This window comes from Ruditapes philippinarum, unplaced genomic scaffold (assembly GCF_026571515.1).
Source record: "Ruditapes philippinarum isolate M1 unplaced genomic scaffold, ASM2657151v2 ctg13368_1_1_1_1, whole genome shotgun sequence".
Classification (NCBI taxonomy): domain Eukaryota; kingdom Metazoa; phylum Mollusca; class Bivalvia; order Venerida; family Veneridae; genus Ruditapes; species Ruditapes philippinarum.
Genome location: NW_026863212.1, coordinates 15,835 through 38,294, shown reverse-complemented (window position 1 = coordinate 38,294; position 22,460 = coordinate 15,835). Strand labels below are relative to the sequence as shown.

The 22,460-nt window shown below is 31.3% G+C and overlaps 1 protein-coding gene across 1 annotated transcript; it reads right to left on the bottom strand.

Moving 5' to 3' along the window:
- Positions 1 to 274: 274 nt before the first annotated feature.
- LOC132721488 (uncharacterized) lies at positions 275 to 21,770 on the bottom strand. Its single transcript, XM_060705800.1, has 6 exons — positions 21,648 to 21,770; positions 20,483 to 20,639; positions 20,024 to 20,281; positions 18,864 to 19,060; positions 18,180 to 18,357; positions 275 to 552 (listed from the first exon to the last, which is right to left on the bottom strand). The coding sequence occupies exons 1-6, from the start codon at positions 21,768 to 21,770 to the stop codon at positions 275 to 277; spliced, it is 1,191 nt and encodes a 396-aa protein (XP_060561783.1).
- Between the last annotated feature and the right edge of the window lie 690 nt (positions 21,771 to 22,460).

Here is a 22,460-nt window from a genome sequence, read left to right as displayed (position 1 = left end):
AATATGCATAAACGTTTTTGGAAAATTTTTAATTTTTACCTGTTAAAAAAGTTTACATTAAACATCGTACTCACTTAATTTTAAAAAATTTTTAGAATTTTTTTTAAAAAAAAATTTTTTCATTAAATCATTTTCCCCATAAAGTTAATTTTTCAAAATTTTAATTTAGTTTTTTTGCCCAAAAACAGAAAAATTTTGCATTCGTCACATTAAAATCAATTTTTTTAAAAATATTTCGTTTACAGTTAAAACATTGTTCGTTGCTTCATATTTGCTAAAATATTGAATATGTACCTGCTAAATCTGTTGAATCAATTCTCTTCACCTCAGTAGTATACTTTACAAACGGATGCTCTGATATTTTATATTGCAGCCGAAATCCTTCAATGTCCTCTACTCTTTTGCCAATATAACTTATTTTTTCATCTCTAACAGGTTTGTAATGCAAATGAATCTTTGAACCTGTTGATTTGTATGTCTGTGGCGGTTGATACGTAGAGCAAATGTAGGCGTTTTCACCACGGTCTTCTATCCAGAAGTTTGATTTTATTTCTGTAAAATTTCCTTTTTTAATGCAATAAAATACTATATTATAGATTATTTTGTTTTGACTGGTTTAACGGCGAACCAACACCACTTAGGTCATATCGCGCCAAAACAGGAAGCATAATTTTGGCAAACGTCGGTAGTTACAAACTTTAAGCAACACCAGGCCTGGGGTCAAAGTCACCTCACCTGCTGGAGCTAGGAGTTGCAAAGACTCAAGGAAACCCATTTACAATCAGACATGGATAAACTGTGGCTACAATTCTGATGCATTTAAATACACTTAAAGACAGCCCCTTAAACGTAAACTTTTCTTTACCTTATGAAACTGATGTTAATCATTAACAAGGAAGGGCCCACGATAATGTTGTAAAAACTTTTGGCCCAACCCTTACGTGTAATTTTGTTGATGTAAATGAATTGCTGTATATACATTTACTGAGAATGAAATTCTTCTATATTCATGTTTGCAAAGTTAATAAATTTATTATCCCCCTTGTGGTTGAGGCGTGCCTTTATTTAATAATATTTATATTTTTTGCATATATTATTGTACAAGTACGGCTGATAAAAATTAAAATCCGTGAGTCTGTACAAAAAGGTGTATGTGAACAATCTCTACATCTCAATATTTTGAATTATTATACTTAATATTTCTTTCAATGTAAAACTCACATAGGCCTGTAATGTGTTCTAATTGAATATTACTCCTAGGATAAATTCTTCGGGGAATATTTCTTATATCACCTGGGGCACATAACTCTTGCAAATTAACTCTATGTTAAGCATTTTGTAAAGTTTCACTAGACTTTGTTACAATACCTTTCGGTATAATAAGTTAATTACACATGGGTGATAGAGGATATTGCCAACCTTTGAACTGGCATATTACCAGTCTTCGGGTTGACAATATCCTCTATCACCCGACAGCAATTTGTTATTTATAAAGTATTGAATCTGCTGATAATAAATAAATTAATGCTTATTTAGTACCCAAGGCATCTGCCATAAGCAGATATAATTATATAAAACAATTCGGGTACAGGAAAAAAAAGATTACATTAATTTTAAGCATCTTCAGTTGCTTCCTGGTATACTTATAAAACTGTTTCAAAGCAGGTTAATTAGAAATAGGAAACAGTGGTTTATATTATGGAGTGACTATACATTGTTAAATCAATTACTGAATTCTATTGCACGAATTCAATGCTGTCAGAATATGAAGCTAAATATAAACAAGGACGATTGGCATTCAATGAACTCATCCAAAACACAGCATTGAAACAAAGGACCACCGGCAGAAGCGGAACAGGACACAGCATAAAACAGACGAGGACACAAGGGCAAACTACTGACGGCGTGTTATAATAAATAGTTCAAAATAGGTAATCATAGAAATCACAATTAAGATTATTGATTCAAAGGTCAACACAATGACAATAACGTAGGTGAAGGGACCAGAGGGCCAGGGGAGAGAGTTTGGTGGGACAGAATTGAATAACAAGAGGGCCATGACCGCCCTAGATTGCTCACTTGATCCATCGAACTCATCCACAGTTACCTAGACACACATTCTGACCAAGTTACATGACAAATGAGTCAAAAATGTGACCACTAGAGTGTTAACAAGGATTATCCATATTTAAAAAGTTTGATGATGATTGAGGCAAACATGTGACCAGTAGAGTGTTAACAAGGTTTTTCTATTTCTAGCTCTTTTTTGGAGATGGCCCATGTTCGAACTCATCCGAGCTATCAACTAGATAAGTTTCCTGACAAAGTTTGATGATGATTGAGGCAAACATGTGACCGCAAGAGTGTTTACGAACAATTGTGGACGGACGACGGACAATCAACGATCCTAAAAGCTCACCATGAGCTAGCTCGGGTGAGCTAAAAAATTAGGGAAAAGGGAATGAAACTTACTTAAAACAAAAAGGGACAAAAATCATCACATATAGCAATATACAAGAAGTACATCTAAGGAACATAGGCGGCGTGTTGAACTGCTTAATGGTGCACCAAACCTTTTTAAACCAATGTGTTTCTGTAGTAAATTAAATAAAATGAATCCCAACCGAGCAAAACATTTATTATGGTGATTATAGTAACACAATTGTCACAATTAGGTAATAGGCTATAAATAGGACGATCACAATCATTAAGAAACAGGCTCTTTTTGTTTAAGCGACGACATGTAAAAGCCAGGCTTGATTGTAAAAACATTTACGCTTAATACCCAGCGATTCATGTGACTCAAAGTCTCAATATTCATAGAGTTATCGTTTTATAATGTTAAAGACCCCTGGTTTAGGTGCCGATGCACAGAAGTCAATGTCCCAGTGACCTTAAATGAGAGAGACAGACAGACAGATAGACAGACAGAGTGAGAGTGAACCGTTACAGCAAGCACAAATTTCACCATGACATAATGTTTAGCATAATGTTGGTCAATTTTGAGTTCAAAGATCAATGAATACGTTGTCAAAATTAACAAAGTTAACAAAATAAAACAAAACGTTTTCCTCCAAACTTAATCTTCCTGTGTATGTTTCGAAACAAAATATCTTCATGTAAAAAATAGTAAAATCGAAAATATTAATAAAAATAAATTTGTCAAATGTTTCTTTAGGCCACCTCAGCATCTGCGATGCGGTGGCATATAGCGATTCACATGTGTGTGTTTGGTGTGTGTGTGGGTGTGTGCGTGTGTCTGCGCGTGCGTGTGCGTGTGTATGTGTTATAGATTATATAGTGAACTTAAAAAATCTACTTGTGAAAAACAACTAGTTCTATTTCAACCTAACTTTGCAGGATTGATCATGGGTGAAGGGCTTCCAAAGTTTTTCAAAGCATTTTATTCCGTGCAGAAATCTGGTTGGCATGGCAACTAAAAGAACTTTAAAGAATAAATTTAAAAAAAAAATATTCTTGTTAAAGACCCACAAGGCCTAGAGCATAGATATTTTGCATAAGGCATTGTCTGGTAGACCTCTAACAATATTGTTCAAATTATAGCCCTTTGATCAAAATTTGCCCCGCCCAGAGAGTCATTGATTTCACTATACAGTATGTACATATAGTAAAAACTTAAAATACCTTCTTGTCTGAACGTACAAGGCTTAGAGTTTTGATATTTGGTTTATGATATTATCTATAGATACTCTACCCAAATTGTTTAAATTTTGCCTGTTACATCAAAATTAGCCCCTCCCCCGGGTTCATAGGTTTTCCTTTTATGTATATAGTAAAAACTTAAAAATCATCTTCTCGAAATTGACAAAGGCTAGTCAAAAGATAAGACATTTTGCATGAAACATTGTGTAGTGAACACTACCAAGATTGTTAAAATTATAGCCCTGGGATCAAAATTGGCCCGCCCCGGTGGTCATTGAATTTCACTATATACATATAGTAAAAATGAAAAATCTTATTTGTCTAAAGGTACAAGGCTGAGAGCTTTGATATTTAGTATATGTTATCATCTATAGGTACTCTACCAAATTTGTTCAAACTTTTTCTAGCATCAAAATTAGCCCCGCCCCTGGGGTGATAGGTTTTCTTATATGTATATAGTAAAAATCATCTTCTCTAAATTGACGAACTTAAGACTACAGGTTAGATATTTTGCATTAACCATTGTGTAGTGATCCTCTGTTCAAATTATAGCCCTGGGGTAAAATTTGGCCCCGCCCAGGGAGTCATTGGTTTTCATTCACTTTGTACATATAGAAAAAAAATCTTCTTGTATAAAGGCACAAGGCTAAGAGCTTTGATATTTTGTATATAATATCATCTAAGGGTCCTTTGCCAAAGTTGTTTAAATTATGCTCCTAGTGTTAAAATTGTCCTGCCCCAGAGGCGATAGTTTTCCTAATATGTAAATAGTAAAAACTTGAACTGAACTAACAGAGGCTATAGGTTAGATATTTGGCATAATACTTTGTGTAGTTAACCTCTACTAAGACTGTTCAAATTATAGCCCTGATGTCAAAATTTGGCCCTCCTCGGGGTCATTGATTATCACTATGTACATATAGTGAAAAATTAAAAATCTTCTTGTCTGAAGGAATAAGGCTTAGATCTTTGATGTTTGCTTTATCATATCAGCTATAGGTCCTCTACCAAAGTTGTACAAATTTTGCCCTTGGTGTCAAACTTGGCCCTGCCCAGGGGCATTGATATTCATTATGTTCTAATAGTAAAATCAGATACTAAAACAAATGTATTCAGAATTGGAGAAACCTACAGTATAGAAATTTGACATAAAATGTAATTCGGTGGACCTGTATCAAGATTGTTGTATTAAACCCTTGGGTTAAAAGTTTGCCTTGCCCAAGGGGACAGTAACCTTCTTTCTTGTCATTTGATGTACAGCCATGAAATTTGGACAATGTTCACAGTTTAACTTTTAAAATTAAAACTTTGATATGAAGTGACCCATATTATGATGATGTGGCCTACTTTCTCGTCCTTTGATGTGCAGCTATGAAATTTGAATCATGTGCACTGATTCAGATGTTAAATCAACTTTGATATCAACTGGCCTAGATTTTTTACAAATTGTCTTACTGTGTTGACCTTTGATGTACAGTTTTTAAATTTTGGCCAAGTAAAATATGACCCTCACCACCAAATGCATTAGACTCAATTGCATTGATAGATTTCTACTCTGATCTTTTATTTGAATAATAATAAATTTAACCACTAATCTGATAAGAAGAATAAGATAGGTCAGTATTCTATGCATTATGACAATCTTCAATTGTATCGAAACAAAAAAATAAATTATGCTCCTACATTACTATTTAGTGTTGTATTAATGCGATGGCATAGCATTTTTCACAAATGCATTCTTGTTTTTATCTTAACTCTGATAGAAGAGAATGGTAGTAAAATGAATGTTGAATAGAAAGTAAAACAATCGATACAGATAAAAGCCACCAAAAATGCGACTGGCTTGCATAAATTCCATCGTTAATCGTAAAACTCGTTACATTACTGTGTAACAATAAACTTTTGTTGGAAATGAAGCCCAATATTTGGCTAAAACACAAAGAAGTGAAGTTGCAATTGACTTATCACAAAATAACCCTAATCGGAAGTTTTATTATTATAAAAGAAAGGCAGTGAATCTCCGTAAATATCCATTTGTTCTTCTAACCTTACGCAGAAAATATTGAAAAAAAGCTCAAAGATTGAAGAAGTTTATCAGAATCAATCTGATCGTTACAAACCTGCAAGTTCATGTGACTAACATGTGTATACTGTACGGAGTAAAATTGTATCAGGTAGGGAGGAGAAATAACGTTAATTGGTTATCACTGAAACAACCTAAAGAACTGTTTTGCCATTTATTAGTAACAAATGGAACTCGTTAACGAAAAAAAAAAAGACTGCTTAAAGGATTTACTACAGATTATACTATTTATAAAATGGACCAAAGAAGATACACATTAGGCTACCATTTGACTTCGAGATAGAAATAACTTTTGGAGTAATATTTAAATATTTAAATAGTCTTATGAAATAGGACGCAAAGGACTGTAGATACCAGTAAAGAATTTTGGTATATTGCCATCTTTTGCAAAGCTTAGACAGAAAATATATAAATATTCAAACATTTAATTACTGTTGTATTAAGTTAATAATAGGGACAAATTGGACATAAACAGTTACTGTGTTAACAATATACATTTACTTTACACACAAAACCCCATCTTGATTCATTTATACAAAATAAAAACAATGACAACAACAAACATAGATTTGTATATTAGAATGAACTTACCGGACCCTTCATATCTAAAACACGCAATGCAGAAATCGATGAAGATGATGTCAATGGTTTGATGTTTTCCGGCTTGAATTGCAAATTCTTCCGACTTTAACGGATGATATAAATAAGAAAGGGATGTAAGAAACATACTTGGTTTATTGCACAGCTCTTGTCTTATATTAGAGAGAGTCCATTTAAATCTAGTGAAAAGCAGGCTGGAGTGTCTGGAAGATAATAAACAAAAAATATTTTTTTGGTTAGTTTGTTTGGTAAAATATATAATGTCATAATTCATTACATTTGAATAAAAACATTTCTACTGACATATAGATTTCGACCAGGAAACAACTGGACGGATCATTTGGAATCTAAGTAGATAGCTAAAACTGTAAAGTTTTTTCAAGACTGGAAATCAGAACTGCGTCGTATCTTACCAAATGTAAACAAACGTCGCCATGTAAGAACAAAAAGGTATGTTTGTTAATAACTCTTTTTGTTAGAAATGATTGAAAACCAGATAAATTATATATTTTTAAAAACGCTTCACTGTTTTCCGTTTCGTTCGGTGTATGTTGCTTGCACAACTATTTGTGTTAAACAAAAGTTAAAATGAACTCGAAACTCGAGGTCGACCATATATTTTATGACGTTTTGTGGGTACGACGTAGTTCATATTGCTTTATCCATTGTTTTTATTTTACTTCTAATCTATTTAATGCTCGTTTCAGAGTTTACGATAAACTTCAAATATAATTTTGCATCATTCATTAAACTTCATTAAAAAAGATGTTTATTTTCCAAGACAAAAATGACTTATACGACACGGTATGACGCATTTGAATAGAAAATATGATACGATGCAGTTTAGTTTTTGGTAGCCTTTTCAAAAAGGGATAATTTTTGCAATATATATGTCTATTTTACTGAATGAATCACTTGTGCTTGATGACAAAAAGATCATTCACGATTTAAAGCAATGCTCTGTTTCATTTGAGTATTTAGAGACTTAAAACGTTGTTTCATTTTCAATATAATATTTGTTTTGTTTACATTGCAGAAGCTACATTTCAGATAAGCATAAACGTCTTACTTAATTCTTTATAATATCTGATATAATTTCTTAAATTTTCCTGTATGTTCAATATCAACCTTATATTTTTTGGCAAAGATAAAGATGTTTATGAACTCGAATAACAAATTCATATTGGCTAGCTACGCTCTAAGTAAACACGGCCTCGATCGGACACACATGAGTGAATAATTGTTTCAACAAAATTTGTGAATTTTTGTCTTATGTCAGTTGTACAAATAAGCATCGTTTTAATAAGCTTCTGGTATGAGGTTTTAAGATTACAAATATTTGAATTAATAATTATAAAGAAAATAACATTTATTTTGTTTTTGTTGAAATGAAATATTTTCTTGCTCTATAAGAACACTTTTGCTTTTGACATTAACATTATAAAAATATATAAAAAATATAAAAATGTGTCAGTGGTGTGGAGAGAAGAGAAAAGTTGAATATAAACAGGAGGTGGTCCCTTTGAAGTCATTTTCTGAAAAGATATTGTTTATGTGTCAGGCAATTCATTATCAAAGAACAAAAACACTTTAGTATAAATGCTCAAATTTAAGGAATGTATTTAATTTAAGTCTATGGTAATCTCAATGCGTTAATCTAACGTAAATCTTTGAAAATATTCTACAATACACCGAAAACAATCCATGCCTTGCATATACCTGTATCATATAGAGGCTATTCGTTGCCAAAAATCCAGCCTTTATCTTGACAATGTATACGTCGGTTCTACTAAACAGATTAGTAATCAAAGCACTGAAAGTACTGAAGTATACATTGCTTGATAATATAATCCATTTTTGCCATCAAAGCCATGTTGATTTTAATCACTGACCTCGAAAACAATAGGGTTCATCTTCTGACCAAGGTCAATGTCCCTAACAAGTGACTCACATGCACCGTGGCTTTTTTCTTCCAAAATTATTTATGAGACCAGGAAGATGTGATGTTCCATCTGTGTATTACTAGGCAAGCTGATATATGAGCAATAAAGAAATCATTTTTTGAAACACCCGTTAAATGGACTGCAGTATAGTATATTGAAACAGTCATATTGAGTCTCCAGTGATGCTATCCAATAAAATACATGATATGGCTTGAACTCTTTACAAAATCATTAATTGAATTATCCTACAAGACTTAATTTCCAAATTATAGTACGTCTATGTACTGTACTTTGATGCATTAATGCATATATTCCGGTGTGTTGTACTATTCTCTACACATTAATTTTCAAATGCATTACTTTATCGTTTATTAATAATAATTAAATCTATAATCAAAACAATTCAAATGTACTGTATAATTTTCATTATTCAATAATTGTTACATATAGTCTTCATATACAACCTTTCCAAGAAATTCATTTATATTTGACAGAAAGTTAACAAGGGTTCCATAATCAGGCTGTACGTGTTACCAACTTCTTAACTTTAGATGAACCATTGAGCTAAAACATTTTTTCTACTTTTTGGCTACTGTGACCTACTTCTGATTTTCAACCAAGGTGATCCATGTTCAAACTCGAGCAAAACCTGTCACACACATTCTTACGATGTTGTGTGACAATTTGGACAAAAGTTTGACCATAAGAGTGTTAAAAAACTAAATAACCAGCAGATTGTTAACAACTATAATTTCATCGTCGGATACACATGGTTGATTAACATTTAACATGACATAACTGATAAATGTAAATGGTTCGGCCGTGGGACTATCCGACGATGCTAAATGTGGACAGACCAGACTTGACATAAGATGGATGGCCGAAATTCAACAATCTAAAACCTCGACCTTAGCCAACCTAGTTTCACCACTGACTTTTTTATACTGTACTTATTACAAAAAATAACTGACATTTTACAAAAGTAATAAATTTTATGTAATAGTTATTCATTTAAACGGTTGAAAAATGTATTTAGCAGCACTTAATATAATACAAATATAATGTTATAATCATTCATTTAGACAGTTGAAAAATTTATTTAATAGTTATTTTAAAAAAATGACCATTTCATCGCCAGTAAATTGTGATTTTTTTTTGTGTGTGTTATTATTATTTTTTTTTGGCTTTCCATGTTTTTGACGCTAGACCGTTAAGTATCCGAAAAACACTTTCATACCGTATTTATAAAAATAATATCATTGACATTTTCCATTGCCCAGTAACAAAAGAAAGTAATAGTTATTCATTCAAAAGGTTGAAAAAAATCAATGGCGGCTCTTGTTTTAACTACGACTATTTAAACGCCCGTAGAAATGTTTTTTCGGCTTTTCCGTGTTTTTTTTACGCTGGACTGTTACTTTGCCGAAAAACACTTTCATAACGCATTAAATACAGAATAGAATCATTCTCTAATTTACAATGGTTGCGAAAAGAAAGTAAATTTTAATCATTTAAAGGATAGAAAAAAGTAGATAAAACTAGTTTTGTTGTAATTATACCAATTGTATATAACATCAATTTAAAACTGATATTATTGAACCCATTTCATTCTCTAATTTACACTGGTTGCAAAAAGAAAGTAAATTTTAATCATTTAAAGGATAGAAAAAGTAGATAAAACTTATTTTGTTGGAATTATATGTTATGTATGCAACATATTACATGTATATAGATTATATCTGACCAGTTGGTATTTCCAATATTGTCATTGTTCTATTTTTAGAACATAAACTACATGTATGTACTAGAACGTTCTTAACTGTTGTGGAAAACTCATGCATTATATTTAGATAGAAACTTCTGGAATGTTCTTTATTGTTGAAGTTGCTAGATTATGATTACTTGAGAACATAATAGACCTTTCTGGAATTTTCTTAGTTAATATATATAGATTGACATTTTTCATTACTTTTATCTTTAAGTCATCAGTTACCTTTTTAGTCATCAGTGATCTTTTAAGTCATCAATATATTTGGAGTATTATTCAACTTGGAAATTAAGTGATTTATTGGAGCTTGGATTATTAATTATTCTTGTGGATTTTATTGTGGGAATTTATTCTAAAGTGTTCTTGGATTTAACTTGGATTTAACTGTGCTATTAAAAAAGGATCATTCCAGGATCAGACTAGACATTTGTAATTTTTATTTGGACTTCAGGTATTTGTAAAGATAATTTGTTATTTTATTTTTACTTTAATAATTTTTCTGTAATAAATTTGTTATTGTTACAAGTTTGTTGCTGGCTTTTCTTTCTCGTTACGCCTGGCTCGTAACATATAATAATTGTATATATCATCGATTTAAAACTGATATTATTGAACCCATTTCATTTTCTAATTTATACTGACTGAAAAGGAAAGTAAATTTTAATCATTTAAAGGATAGAAAAAAAGGAGATAAAACTTATTTTGTTGGAATTATACCAATTGTATATATCATCGATTTAAAACTGAACCCATTTCATCAAAGGAAGTGGCTAGCCGTACAGGCCCGTACGGCTAGCAAAAAGGTCTAGCCATAAGTGAGTCACGTACGGCTAGCCAGGGCACATTATATTGTCTAGCCGTACGGCATTTTTGCAAAATTATATGAAAGTCGAAAATGTGTATATTATTTTGTATCTTTAAACCGGTATTTTAAATAAGAATCCGCATTTGTCCACTTTTAATGCTCCACTATTTTGTCCAAAAAAAAAAAAGAATACGATGGAAATACAAGCGTTGTCATCTTGATAAAAGTGTCAAAGTTACATGACGCATAATTATTCAAAGTACATCCGTTGTATATGTGTACGAAAAGTTATATTTATGATTAAATAATAATGAATATTTAAGTTATAATTAACGTCTCGTTTTTATGCTTATGATTTGTTGTTTTATTTGTATGAAAGTAAATCATTTAATCATTTTTTGTTAATTAAACACATGGAATAAATAATCATATATATAACGGATTTATATTAATCTATATAACGGCCAAATCAAAATCAATAAGCCTAAATTAAAAGTGCGCTTCACGGAACATGCAAACTTTCCTTTAAAACTGTCAGTAATTGATTATTAGAGTCCAACAATAAATAAAATAACCATCAAAAACCCATTTCATCAAATAACCATCAAACATTGTTTATATTGCTGAATTTAATCACAGCCTTAATATTTCTTTGTGTTTTAAGTGTTTTCGGTATTTTTTGGTGTTTTTCGGTGTTTTTCGGTAATTCCATGCACCCATTAATATAAGCAGATTAAAATAATTCCTATTTTATTTTATGTATTTATTTCTTAATGCTTACACTGATTTACAGTTAGTTTCAAATGATTATTTCTTATCGTCGAATCTGGCCACATATGCCTATATTTAACTCCGTGCTCTGGCTTAATCGTCAATATTCCAAGTTCGACGAATTGTTATGGGTCGAACGGTCGAGCGGCCGAATCTTATTTTTACCCGTACTAAATCAGGCAATCTTCGCTGAATTTCGAAACATATTTTTTGTTCAAAAATCTAAGGTGTACAACAGTGAAAGGAAAATCATGTGTAAAAAAGGTATTCAAAAGAATAGCTTACGAAATTTCTATTTTTCGAAGCCACGATAATTGCCAGTTTTTTTTTATAAAAACAAACATTTCCGGTAAACGCTGGTAAATTTTGTTACGGAGCTCCATACTCATTTTGTAAAACATTTTAGGGCAATTTTATTGCATAAATGTAAATCAGGAATGTTATCTGAGATGTTTCGTCCCATTTATATAATTCTGACGACTTTACTATATTTACGATGTATTCATTCATGCTAGCAAGCGCATGCGTATATGCGAAGTTAAACGCGTAGGTATAAACTACGATTTTATCAATGAACTGTTATTTTTTGTTTTTAAAGGAATGTATAGTCTATTACTGCATGAAAATGAACGATTTTGAACTTCCAAAGCATTTAAACAACTTTGCAAACACTATTTTAAAAATGTGTAGTCGGAATGTAACGCTACTGCAGAATTAAGAACTAGTTTCTGTTGTTCGGTAACGCATTAACCTGTATATAGCTTATAACTCTGTATACATTGCAAAAAACAATGTATACAAAAATCTAATTGTCGATCCGAGAGTTACATACTGCACTGGTATTAAGCATTTTGATTATCTCGATTTGATAAATTGAAAGCTGTTAACGTGCAACTTAGATAAATTGCAAACTGTATTTATAAATGTATAACTTCAAATTTGCGACATGTAGAAATGTAAACGATAGAACGTACACAGTACGTTTAATGCTGTGCATCACGACGTTGAGAATGTAACTGCATCAACTTGACACACTCAGGTTTACAACACCACACTTTCCTTTTACATTCTAACGCGATTAACATTAGTAAACGATTTTGCAACTTCCGCATATGGAATTATCACGGAAATAGACGAAAATTAATAGGCGGAGCCAATTTCACGAAAGCAGAATATATAGAGAGGTAACTCTTGCTGGTAAAATAACATAAGGAAATGTTTCCCATATAAAATGACACACACCACTATTCATTGATATTAAGGATAGGGTTTTGTGAGCCACGGCAATACTGTAAAGCATATCTCTTTTCTTTTACCTTTTACCTTCAGCAAATAGTACTAGAATGCGATACATGGAAGGCACTTTTGGCAACACGAATAAAGAGAACTGAACAATAAGCCTGTGCCCTCTTTCTTTAAAGGACTATGTTGGGTTGTAGAAAAACTCATATGTTTGACCAAGTGTATAACCACGAAACAATACAAAGTTTTTGTATAACCAAAACTTGTGTATTCGTCCCATTTTAATGTTGAAATAAATATTCAGTGTATCCTGGCAACTCTGTTTACCTCCATTGGGAGGTATTTTGAGTCAAAGGATGTGATTAAGTCTTTTATTGTTAAATATATGTAAGCTGGCGTAGGTTAAAGTCTTTTTATGCATTGTGCTGAATCAATAGCACCTCTAAAATATGTGTATACATGCTGTCATTAGCTGTTACCTAGATTTGCTGTCTAGATTTGCTGTCTATATGATCAAAAACAGAGATCTACTTTTATGTACATGAAATACTACACAGAATAATTAAGTTTTGTAAGTGATGGCTTTCTAACAGATAAAATAAACAAGGTATACATAAATTGATAATCAACATTCATACATTTGGACTCATTTAAATTTTACCTATTGAAAAACAAAATGGGAAAATATATGGTAAAAATTAAAAGTTATGTACGGAAGGGTACATACAACTTTGGATATAATTTTCCTACATTGTATTGTTAAAAGTTTTCTTGTCAAGTCATACGCTAGAATTAAGGTTACTAATATAATAGTTCTACTAGGAAGGACAACAGCCAGAATTTGGTCTGTATTAGTAATTAGTCGTATCAAAATCTCTATCAGATGTTGACTTGAAAATTTGAAAGTGGTAAGGTAGCAGCTTAACTGTAAATGTTACTCATTCCTATGCAAATTGGAATACCATTTGTAAAATTTATTTGTCGTTGAATATAGTCTTTTCAATAGTTTTCACTTCCTTGAAAAATATTTAACCTCAGACAGTATGTAACCTGGTGTTTTTGGGGGGTTTTTTTAAGTTCGTTTTCCAGGAAATGTGGCGTCTACAACGTTTTAAAACTTATATGCCTATATTCCTTTAAAGTCTGCTGATGTTGATTGTAGGCAATCATGCAAGTGAATTATGTTTAGTAACTAAACACCTAAAATGTATGATAAACGGAAACTACGCCGCTTCTTGTCGCGATGGCAAATACCGAAAATGAGCGAAAAATACGTTTATTTACGATGATTTAGTGGGCGGGAAAATGGGCGGAGCTTATTATATCTCCTATTGAAAAACGTGTAAAGCTGGATTATGCTGACCTGAATCATGATGGTTCGACAATGTAAAACTAAGAATGTAACTTCTGTTTTGAGTATTCGAACACTTGGTATTGCTACTATCAGTTAATGTTTTGTCGTTTAACAAAATGTATTTTGTTGAAATGCATGTTTACAATGTTAAATCGGCAAACTCAATCCAAGTATGCAACATTGGAGTTTACATACAAAGAAATACAATTGTATTTTTTCCATTAACAAACTGTTCAACTGAGATCAACAAGGCTGGACTTTTGGCAACGAATAGCCTCCATAGCATCAAGTTTAACGGTGCCAAGCGTAAAATGCCTTTTCAAAACGTACACCTACGTGACAAAATAAGTTGTACTCTTTACCATTTATATCTCGATATTGAATATTCAAAGTTTATTATGGAAAAGAATGATACTATATTTCAAATATCTAATTAATTTTTTTAGAAAATGTATTTCGTCTGTTCTCATCGGCGATAAAGAAATGCAAAACGACAAAATCAGCGGTAAACGCATAGTTACCTTTATTTGCAAAAAATATCGTAGCTTAACTATATAATAGAATAATAACAATTAAATGTTGATTTAAGAGATAAATAATACTTCATTTCAAATACTGATTTAAATACTAATTTTAGTTTCATATGTTCTCACCGATTATAAAGAAAATGAATATAATTAAATCGGCGCGTTAAAGACCTTGGTAATAAAGAAATTGTTGGAAATTGTTGTTTATAGTAACAAGACATGCAATTTGCGGATACATCTCTAGCGATAGCAAGATACGTTTTTTTTTTAATTGTAATTATAACCTCCCCCATTCGTTTCGAACTCACAATAACAAGTTATCAGGCATGTTAAGGCACTACTATAACACGTTGTCATATGGGTGTGCGATCACTGTTTCAATGTATTTAGAATTTGATACATTTTTTTCTGAATTTGTAGATGCTTATCACAAGTGCTTTAAACCAGACTGAAAAAAATAAAGCCTTAATAGAATGTTAATACATTTTCCATTTCGTGGAACCAGTAAGTGACCTATTGACTTAAGTTGTATACAAGATGACTTTTGCGCATTCATTATGATAAACTATTCGCAAACAATAAATGTTGTAACTAGCATACTTAGCGCATGTTTTAACAGCTGAACCATTATTTAGCTTACAATGAATTTTTAACTGCGTCGTATCATACTTTCTTTTTAAACTGCGCCGTATCATTTCGTTCAAATCATTATTTTTTGGAAAATAAACATCTCCTATTAATGAAATTTAAATAAATGATGCAAATGTATATTTCGAAGTTTAAAGTTAACTCTGAAACAAGTATATCATTGATTTGAAGATAAAGAAAAATGGATAAAGCAATATGGACTGCGTCGTATCCACAAAACTATAAAAACATTCCTGCCTGCTTCCAGTTGCTAAGTTCGCTAAAACTTTTTTTTTCAAAAAAGTTGTGCAAGCAAGCGGAAAATAGTGGAGCGTTTAAACATACATCTGTTTATCATTCATTCCCCACAAAAAGAGTAATAAACTTAAAAAATAAAAAAGTTAAAATTCAAAGCCCTTTCTTTCGTCTTTATATTAACTACATTGGCCAGATGTATATATATCCGATTCGTACAATTTCAAATGTGATATTTCGAAGTCTACAATTTTGCAGACAGTTAAATTAAGCGACTATATGACAATGCTCGGTATTGGCAAATAAGATCATTACTATGTCAGTCTTCTGATATTGATACAATGAGTCAGAATCCTAATAGGTAACTTATAACTTTTTTTTATTTTTTCTCGGTAAAAGAGTGAGGAAATAAAGACAAAATATGAAGATCACTTCAAATAGAAAAAGTCCCTAAATAAAGAAATCCAGAACGGGAACAGAGTCACTTTCCTAAGGCCAAGTGATGGTAAATCTAAGTCTTTTTGCAGATTGTCTTTAAAATAAATAATTCTAGCACAGAAATATTAAATAAAATTATATTTCAAAGACATTCATCACTGATTAAAAAATTAACAAGGCAAACAGTACAACAAGTTTAATATTTGCAAAGAATGAAAATTCAAACTAGAGCAACAAAGTTTCTTTAACTTTGTTTTATGAAAGAAAACTGTAATTTACACAGATATTATTGTTTTTAGGTTTTCCTCCTACATTTTAGTTGCCTGCCTTGTGCTCTTTGTGTCCAATTTAAAAGCAGATTGTCCATAGGACATGGGCGCCCCGACACTCTACTATATTGTCAATCTTATGACTCTAAGTTAAATTTTTTTTTTTTGTGCCGCAAGTTGAAAACTAAAATATTTTTACTAAGTAAAGGGAAAGATCTTTACAAATACTGAACACATACACAAGCTAATCCCAAGGGGCATACATACACATGCTGATCAACATTCTTGTAAACATTCAGGTCAAATACTTTTTGAGCTATGCATGATAAAGTTGAAAATTGAAAATTTATACTAAGTCAAAGGCAATAATTCTAACAAAACTGAAAAAAACGTCAACAATGTGCATTGCTTAAACATGATGTTGATTATCATTCCCGCATAGTTGATTGATTCTAACTCAACCACTCAAGGAACAAATAACACAAAATAATGAAACGGTTTTTACTCAGTCAAATACTGGATAAATCCACAAACAAAATCCATTTTGCACAACTACATAATTATGCTGATCAACATTCATGTTAAGTTTCATGACTCTAGAATTAATACATTTTTAGGTACGCATGACACAAATAGAAAATTTTAAATATTCACTTAGTCAACGGCAATAACTCCAAAAAGACCAATTCACAAGCGAAACCCCTGATGCAAAACTGCACATGCTGATCATTATTCCGGTAAAACTTAATGGCCCTATGTCAAATACAGTTTAATCTACATATGACACAAATTGAAAATTGCCAATTTTAACTAAGTCAAGGACAATTACTCTAAATTTACTTAATAAATCTAAAAGAAAATACACAGATGCACAACTGCACATGCTGATCAACATTACTTTCAAGTTTCATGACTAGGTTAAATACTTTTTTAACTATGTGCACACAAGTTGAAAATTGCGAAACTTAGTCAAGGGCAATAACTCCAAAAAGACCAAATATATCAATACAAAAATAACTAGTTGCACAACTTTACATACTTAGCACCATTCCTGTAAGGTTTCATGACACTTTTTGAGCTACGTGCGACACATATGAAAATTACGATTCTTTACTAAGTTAAGGACAATTACTTTAAAAATACTAAATATATCCACTAGAAAATACCAATGTGCACAACTGCACATGCTTATCAACTTTCCCGTAAGGTTTCATGACTCTTGGTCAAATAAATTTTAAGCTACGTGCGTTACAAAAGAGAACGGACGGACAGAAGGACGGCATGTCAACATTAGGTGTTAATGTGATTTTTCTTTGATCTTTATATGGCATTTTCCCCATAAACCAGTAAAATTACCAAATGAACCAGTAGGTTTATAAGATTGTCTTCTTGTTTTAACTAAAATTATGGACGGAATGAAGCTTATAGACCATTGGATGTTCGCCCGGACGGACGGACGGAGGGACGGACAAGGGTAAATCAAAATTCCCCCTTTGTGTTGGGGCACAATAAAAATGAATACTTCCAAATTAAATAATCTTTGTTTTGGCATGCCTTATGTGTAACCAGATCTTGATAAAACTGTGTAAACTTTTTGAAACGCTATTAGTAACCTGCATGAAATGCTTTTAACTCACTTTCATGTGCAGATTTACTAAAGAGTAGGATACTGACCGCTTAGGTGTCATGACTTGATTTAATTATAATTTTATAAATTCAATCAATGTGACAGAAAAAGATCTACTCTAGTTTACATCTCGCCTATAACAATAGTTAATATAATGCTACAAGTTCTTTCAAAAAAGAAAATAAGTAATTATTATATCAAATTTACCCTCAGCAGTAACAATTGCCCGGAATTTTATCTTTGGTGTCATTGTCGTTGTCGTTGGCATTGCTGATAAGAACAACAGGTTTTTATCTGTTTCTAATACAAATACATTATCGTTGTACCGCGCGTCAATGCTAAATCCTTTGTTACCATCTTTCGATGTTTTTACAATGAATTCACACTGCGTAAAATAAAATATATAACGTAGCAATTTTTAAACAAAATAACTTTACCTTACCAGTAAATTATCATTTAGAAACTATACTTACATCACGGCATAAAGTTGTAATGAAAATCATGTAAAATGAACTAACAAATCAAATTTTCAATTACAGTAGGATTTGAGAACTTTTAAAAGTCCAAAAATAAAACAATGGGTTACACAACAGCAGAGTTTTGTAAGAACAACACCGCGTTAACGTAGTCAGTTACATGACAACAAATTGTAATTTAACATTTTCCGATATTCAATAACAGATAAGTTGCATTTAAATGTTTACTTACAAAACGAAATTGACTATAAAGTGATACAAGCTCAAAATAAGTTAAGAAGCCAATATTAACTCAAAAACGTTAATCTTAACTCAAAAACGTTAATCTTACAAATTATAAAATAATGAATTTACTAACTTATATTGGAATGGTTTTAGAACCTAATGTGTTAGTGATAAAAAATCGAACGCATACCTCAGATAGTGAAACATTTGTGAAAACAAATTTGGCAAACCGTCCTGGTGCAAAATTAACAATCCATAGAATATCATTGTCTAAAATTGCCGTTAGAGGGTAACTGAGTGATGTTATTATAGAGACGCCATCTACGTACTGTACGTTTCCAAAAAACGATTCTTTCTGGTAAGCCCTCGGAAAGGATACCATAGATACTGTGTTAACAAGAAAAAATGTTGATAGCAAGAAGATAATTCACTTGCTAAAACGATAAAAATATACGGGAAAAAATCAAAATTCTGGTATGATTTCCACTAACAGAACTGCATTAAAATGCAATTTTGCGTGAAGCACAAATGTTAAAATGATGTCATCAGTTCAATTTAAATATGGTCAAATCTTTATGCTTCAATTGAATGCAATATAGAGCAATTATAAACTACAGTTTTTGAGCACTGTAGCGCGAGGCTATTTGTCATACTCGAGGGTTGCGTACAGCCATGCTGAGTAATTTTATATTATTTTATTTTTTTGAATTATTTCCAGCTTATAATCATTTTTCCTATCGTGATGATATGCAGCCTTCGAAATATATGTACAACATGTTATACCTCGAGTTACGTTGTTGTTATATTGATATTGAATAGTAAATTTACCGTTGAAAATTACCAATGCAAATTCATATATTTGATCTTATTTATTAAAATTACTTAATAAGTTTGTTTCAATTTTATTTTTCTACCCTTAAGTAAACTTTTAGCGCGCTATTTCAAGTGAAAGCATTGTTTATCCCCAGAATTCCCAGTAACCGCACCCTTATTACGTAAACTATTTATCCTTAACATATTTCCAAAGAAAAACCCTCTCATCTTTTGTATCGTTTGAGCCGATTAGAAATGCAACTTTACATTTTCAACGAATGCGAATAAATATATCAGAAAAGCATGTTTATATTATTGTCACTGTTCGGTGACATATATACAAGTGAATTGATTTGGCCATTTATATCAGTATATTGCCTGTCCTAAGCAATCAGAATAGATAATTTAATACCAAATAGCAAAAGATGGACGAAAAAACTTTGTAGAAATAGTAGTAATACTGCCACAGACATTTCAACCGCTTATATTGGACGGATGAAAAATGATAAATTATTTCTTGAGGAAATAATGACATACCATTGTTTTGTAGCTTGGCAAACCACTTACTGCCGCTTGTAATCTTACTAGTTTTCCATATCCCAAGTTCAGTATTCATGTAGTGATAACATTTTTTCTCTTCATTGATACTGGCAACACTACAAGCTTTTTTAGATTTACAAAGATGTTTACATTTCTCAACACTTGTATTACTAATGAAAGATGAGTTTCCGGATCGCAATTCCTGATGTAGAGGTAACATTTCAGATAAACCGTTGCTGGTAAAGTCAATGATACCTGTTTATAAAACAGATTAGTTCTCTGTTATATACATTTACCATAAAGATACCAAAACCAAATGATAAGTAACTTAGTAAATAGCAACAAGAAAAGTGAAAATATGACCATCTTCATGGTGAAATTTTAGCTTCATTCGAAATGTTTGCATTAATTATTCAATTTGTCAAAAGAAAGTGATCCATTTACCTTCATACTTACTTGTCAATTTACAACCGTAAAACGTGAAACTTAGTTGTCGTCGTTTAATTGGTGGATTTGCTAGTTCATTTAATTTTACGTATCTGGTTTTGATTGGTCTGGGAAAAGTAATTGTTTGAGCTTTAGGTAACCCAGTTCCAGGAAAAATCCGAAATTCCTGTAAATAATGACAGATACTTGATATGGTACAGTTACTTCTACATCTTTATTTCATTCTTATTATCAAAAATAGAGCAGATATTATCCACTTTGGAGAAATTGTTAATACTAAAGCACAAAATCGTATTGATTTATTATCTCATGATATTTATACATTATCTAAACATTCTAGTTGTTTATTATAAATGATATGTGAATAGTGTATGATACAGAAATTAAATATTAAGTTAAAAGCCATTTCAATTATATATTAATAAGGTGCATCGATTTAAATGAGTCAAATATATGTAAATTTTATTTAAGTTCACTTCTAACCAAAAGTGCATGGTACATGACATCTTTTTTATAATTTAGAGGTAATTTCACACTCCCCTGTTTTGACGCATTCTCAACAAATCAAATGCATATATAGAGGATATTCAAGTTTTTTCTGTAAATACATGATTTATTTTCATCAAGTGGTATGAAAATAAATATTTCATGAGTGGCGGTAGCCACGAGTGAAATATGGTAATTTTCATGCCACAAGATGAAAATAAATCATGTATTTATAGAAAAAAATTGAATTTTCTGTTTATTATATACATTTTTCTCTTTTTTGCTATAAAATTTGAAGGACTTTCCCTTAAATTTTGTGTACTGGCAGAAATTAAAAGAAAGTAGTCCGGCAAGACACCAGTGAAAATACGGAAAATATGTTTCACCGCAGTGAAAAATAAATTTTTACAGTGAAAATACGGAAAATGAAAATACGCATTTTATTTCATCAATATTTCTCAATATTTCATTTATAAGTATATAATAAAATCTGTTATTCTGCCGATTAAATTTCAGGTTTTATTTTAAGAAAAGTACGATCAAATAAAACGCATCCATAGATTGATGTGTTCATACGGCAGTGATCACTAAATGTTGATAATCAATTAAATGTGAAAATACGGACTTTGATGAATCGTTTAACATCGGCTATTGTCTGATGGTAACGTAATAACCAGGAACTACTCACGCTTTCTTTTGGCAGTTTATGAGACCTATTTTTAGTATATTTTTTGTCATGTAAGAGGGCGTTTTCCACTGTGACGTCATTATTTGATAAGATTTCAATATGTCGTCTTGCATGCACATTCATTAGAGTCAACAACCCATCAGTTAATACATAGATATACACTTTTCGATAGAACTATAGACAGAAATTGGGGATAGAATGTATAGACAAGACGCGACAAAATATCTAAATACTCATATTATAACAGAAAATGAAGTGGGAGACACAAGTGACTATAACGTTATTCCTTGCAGTAAAATTCATCACCGAGTATTCCTATTGTTAATCACCGATGTAAAAAACAAACTGCCGACAATATTGTAAATTCCATTATCTAAAAATAAAGTAAAATGAATATCATGATTTTCAAACAACTTGAATAATGACCATATAGAGTAACCTTATGGTAACTTTACATTGTTAAAAAAAATTAAACAATCTGTAGCTACATTTCCGTCGATTATTTTGTGGTACTAGTGATCTGTATCGTGTGCTGTGATCAGGAGACCATGCAGATGAGACCATGGTTACACTACGCTACAGCAACTTTTTCTGTCTTTCTGTCCTGACTGAATGTTAAAGACACATTTTGACCCAGAAACAAGAAAATTTTCAATCTTTAGAAAGACCCAACATAACTTTAAAATTTAAAATGTTCAATAATGTTTTTAGAGCATGACAGATGATTATTACCTAATAAAAGTGGCGCTGAATGTGAACTTATTTGTCATAAAAGTAGCAATAATAAAAGTAAAGCGGTGTTTTGATTTACAT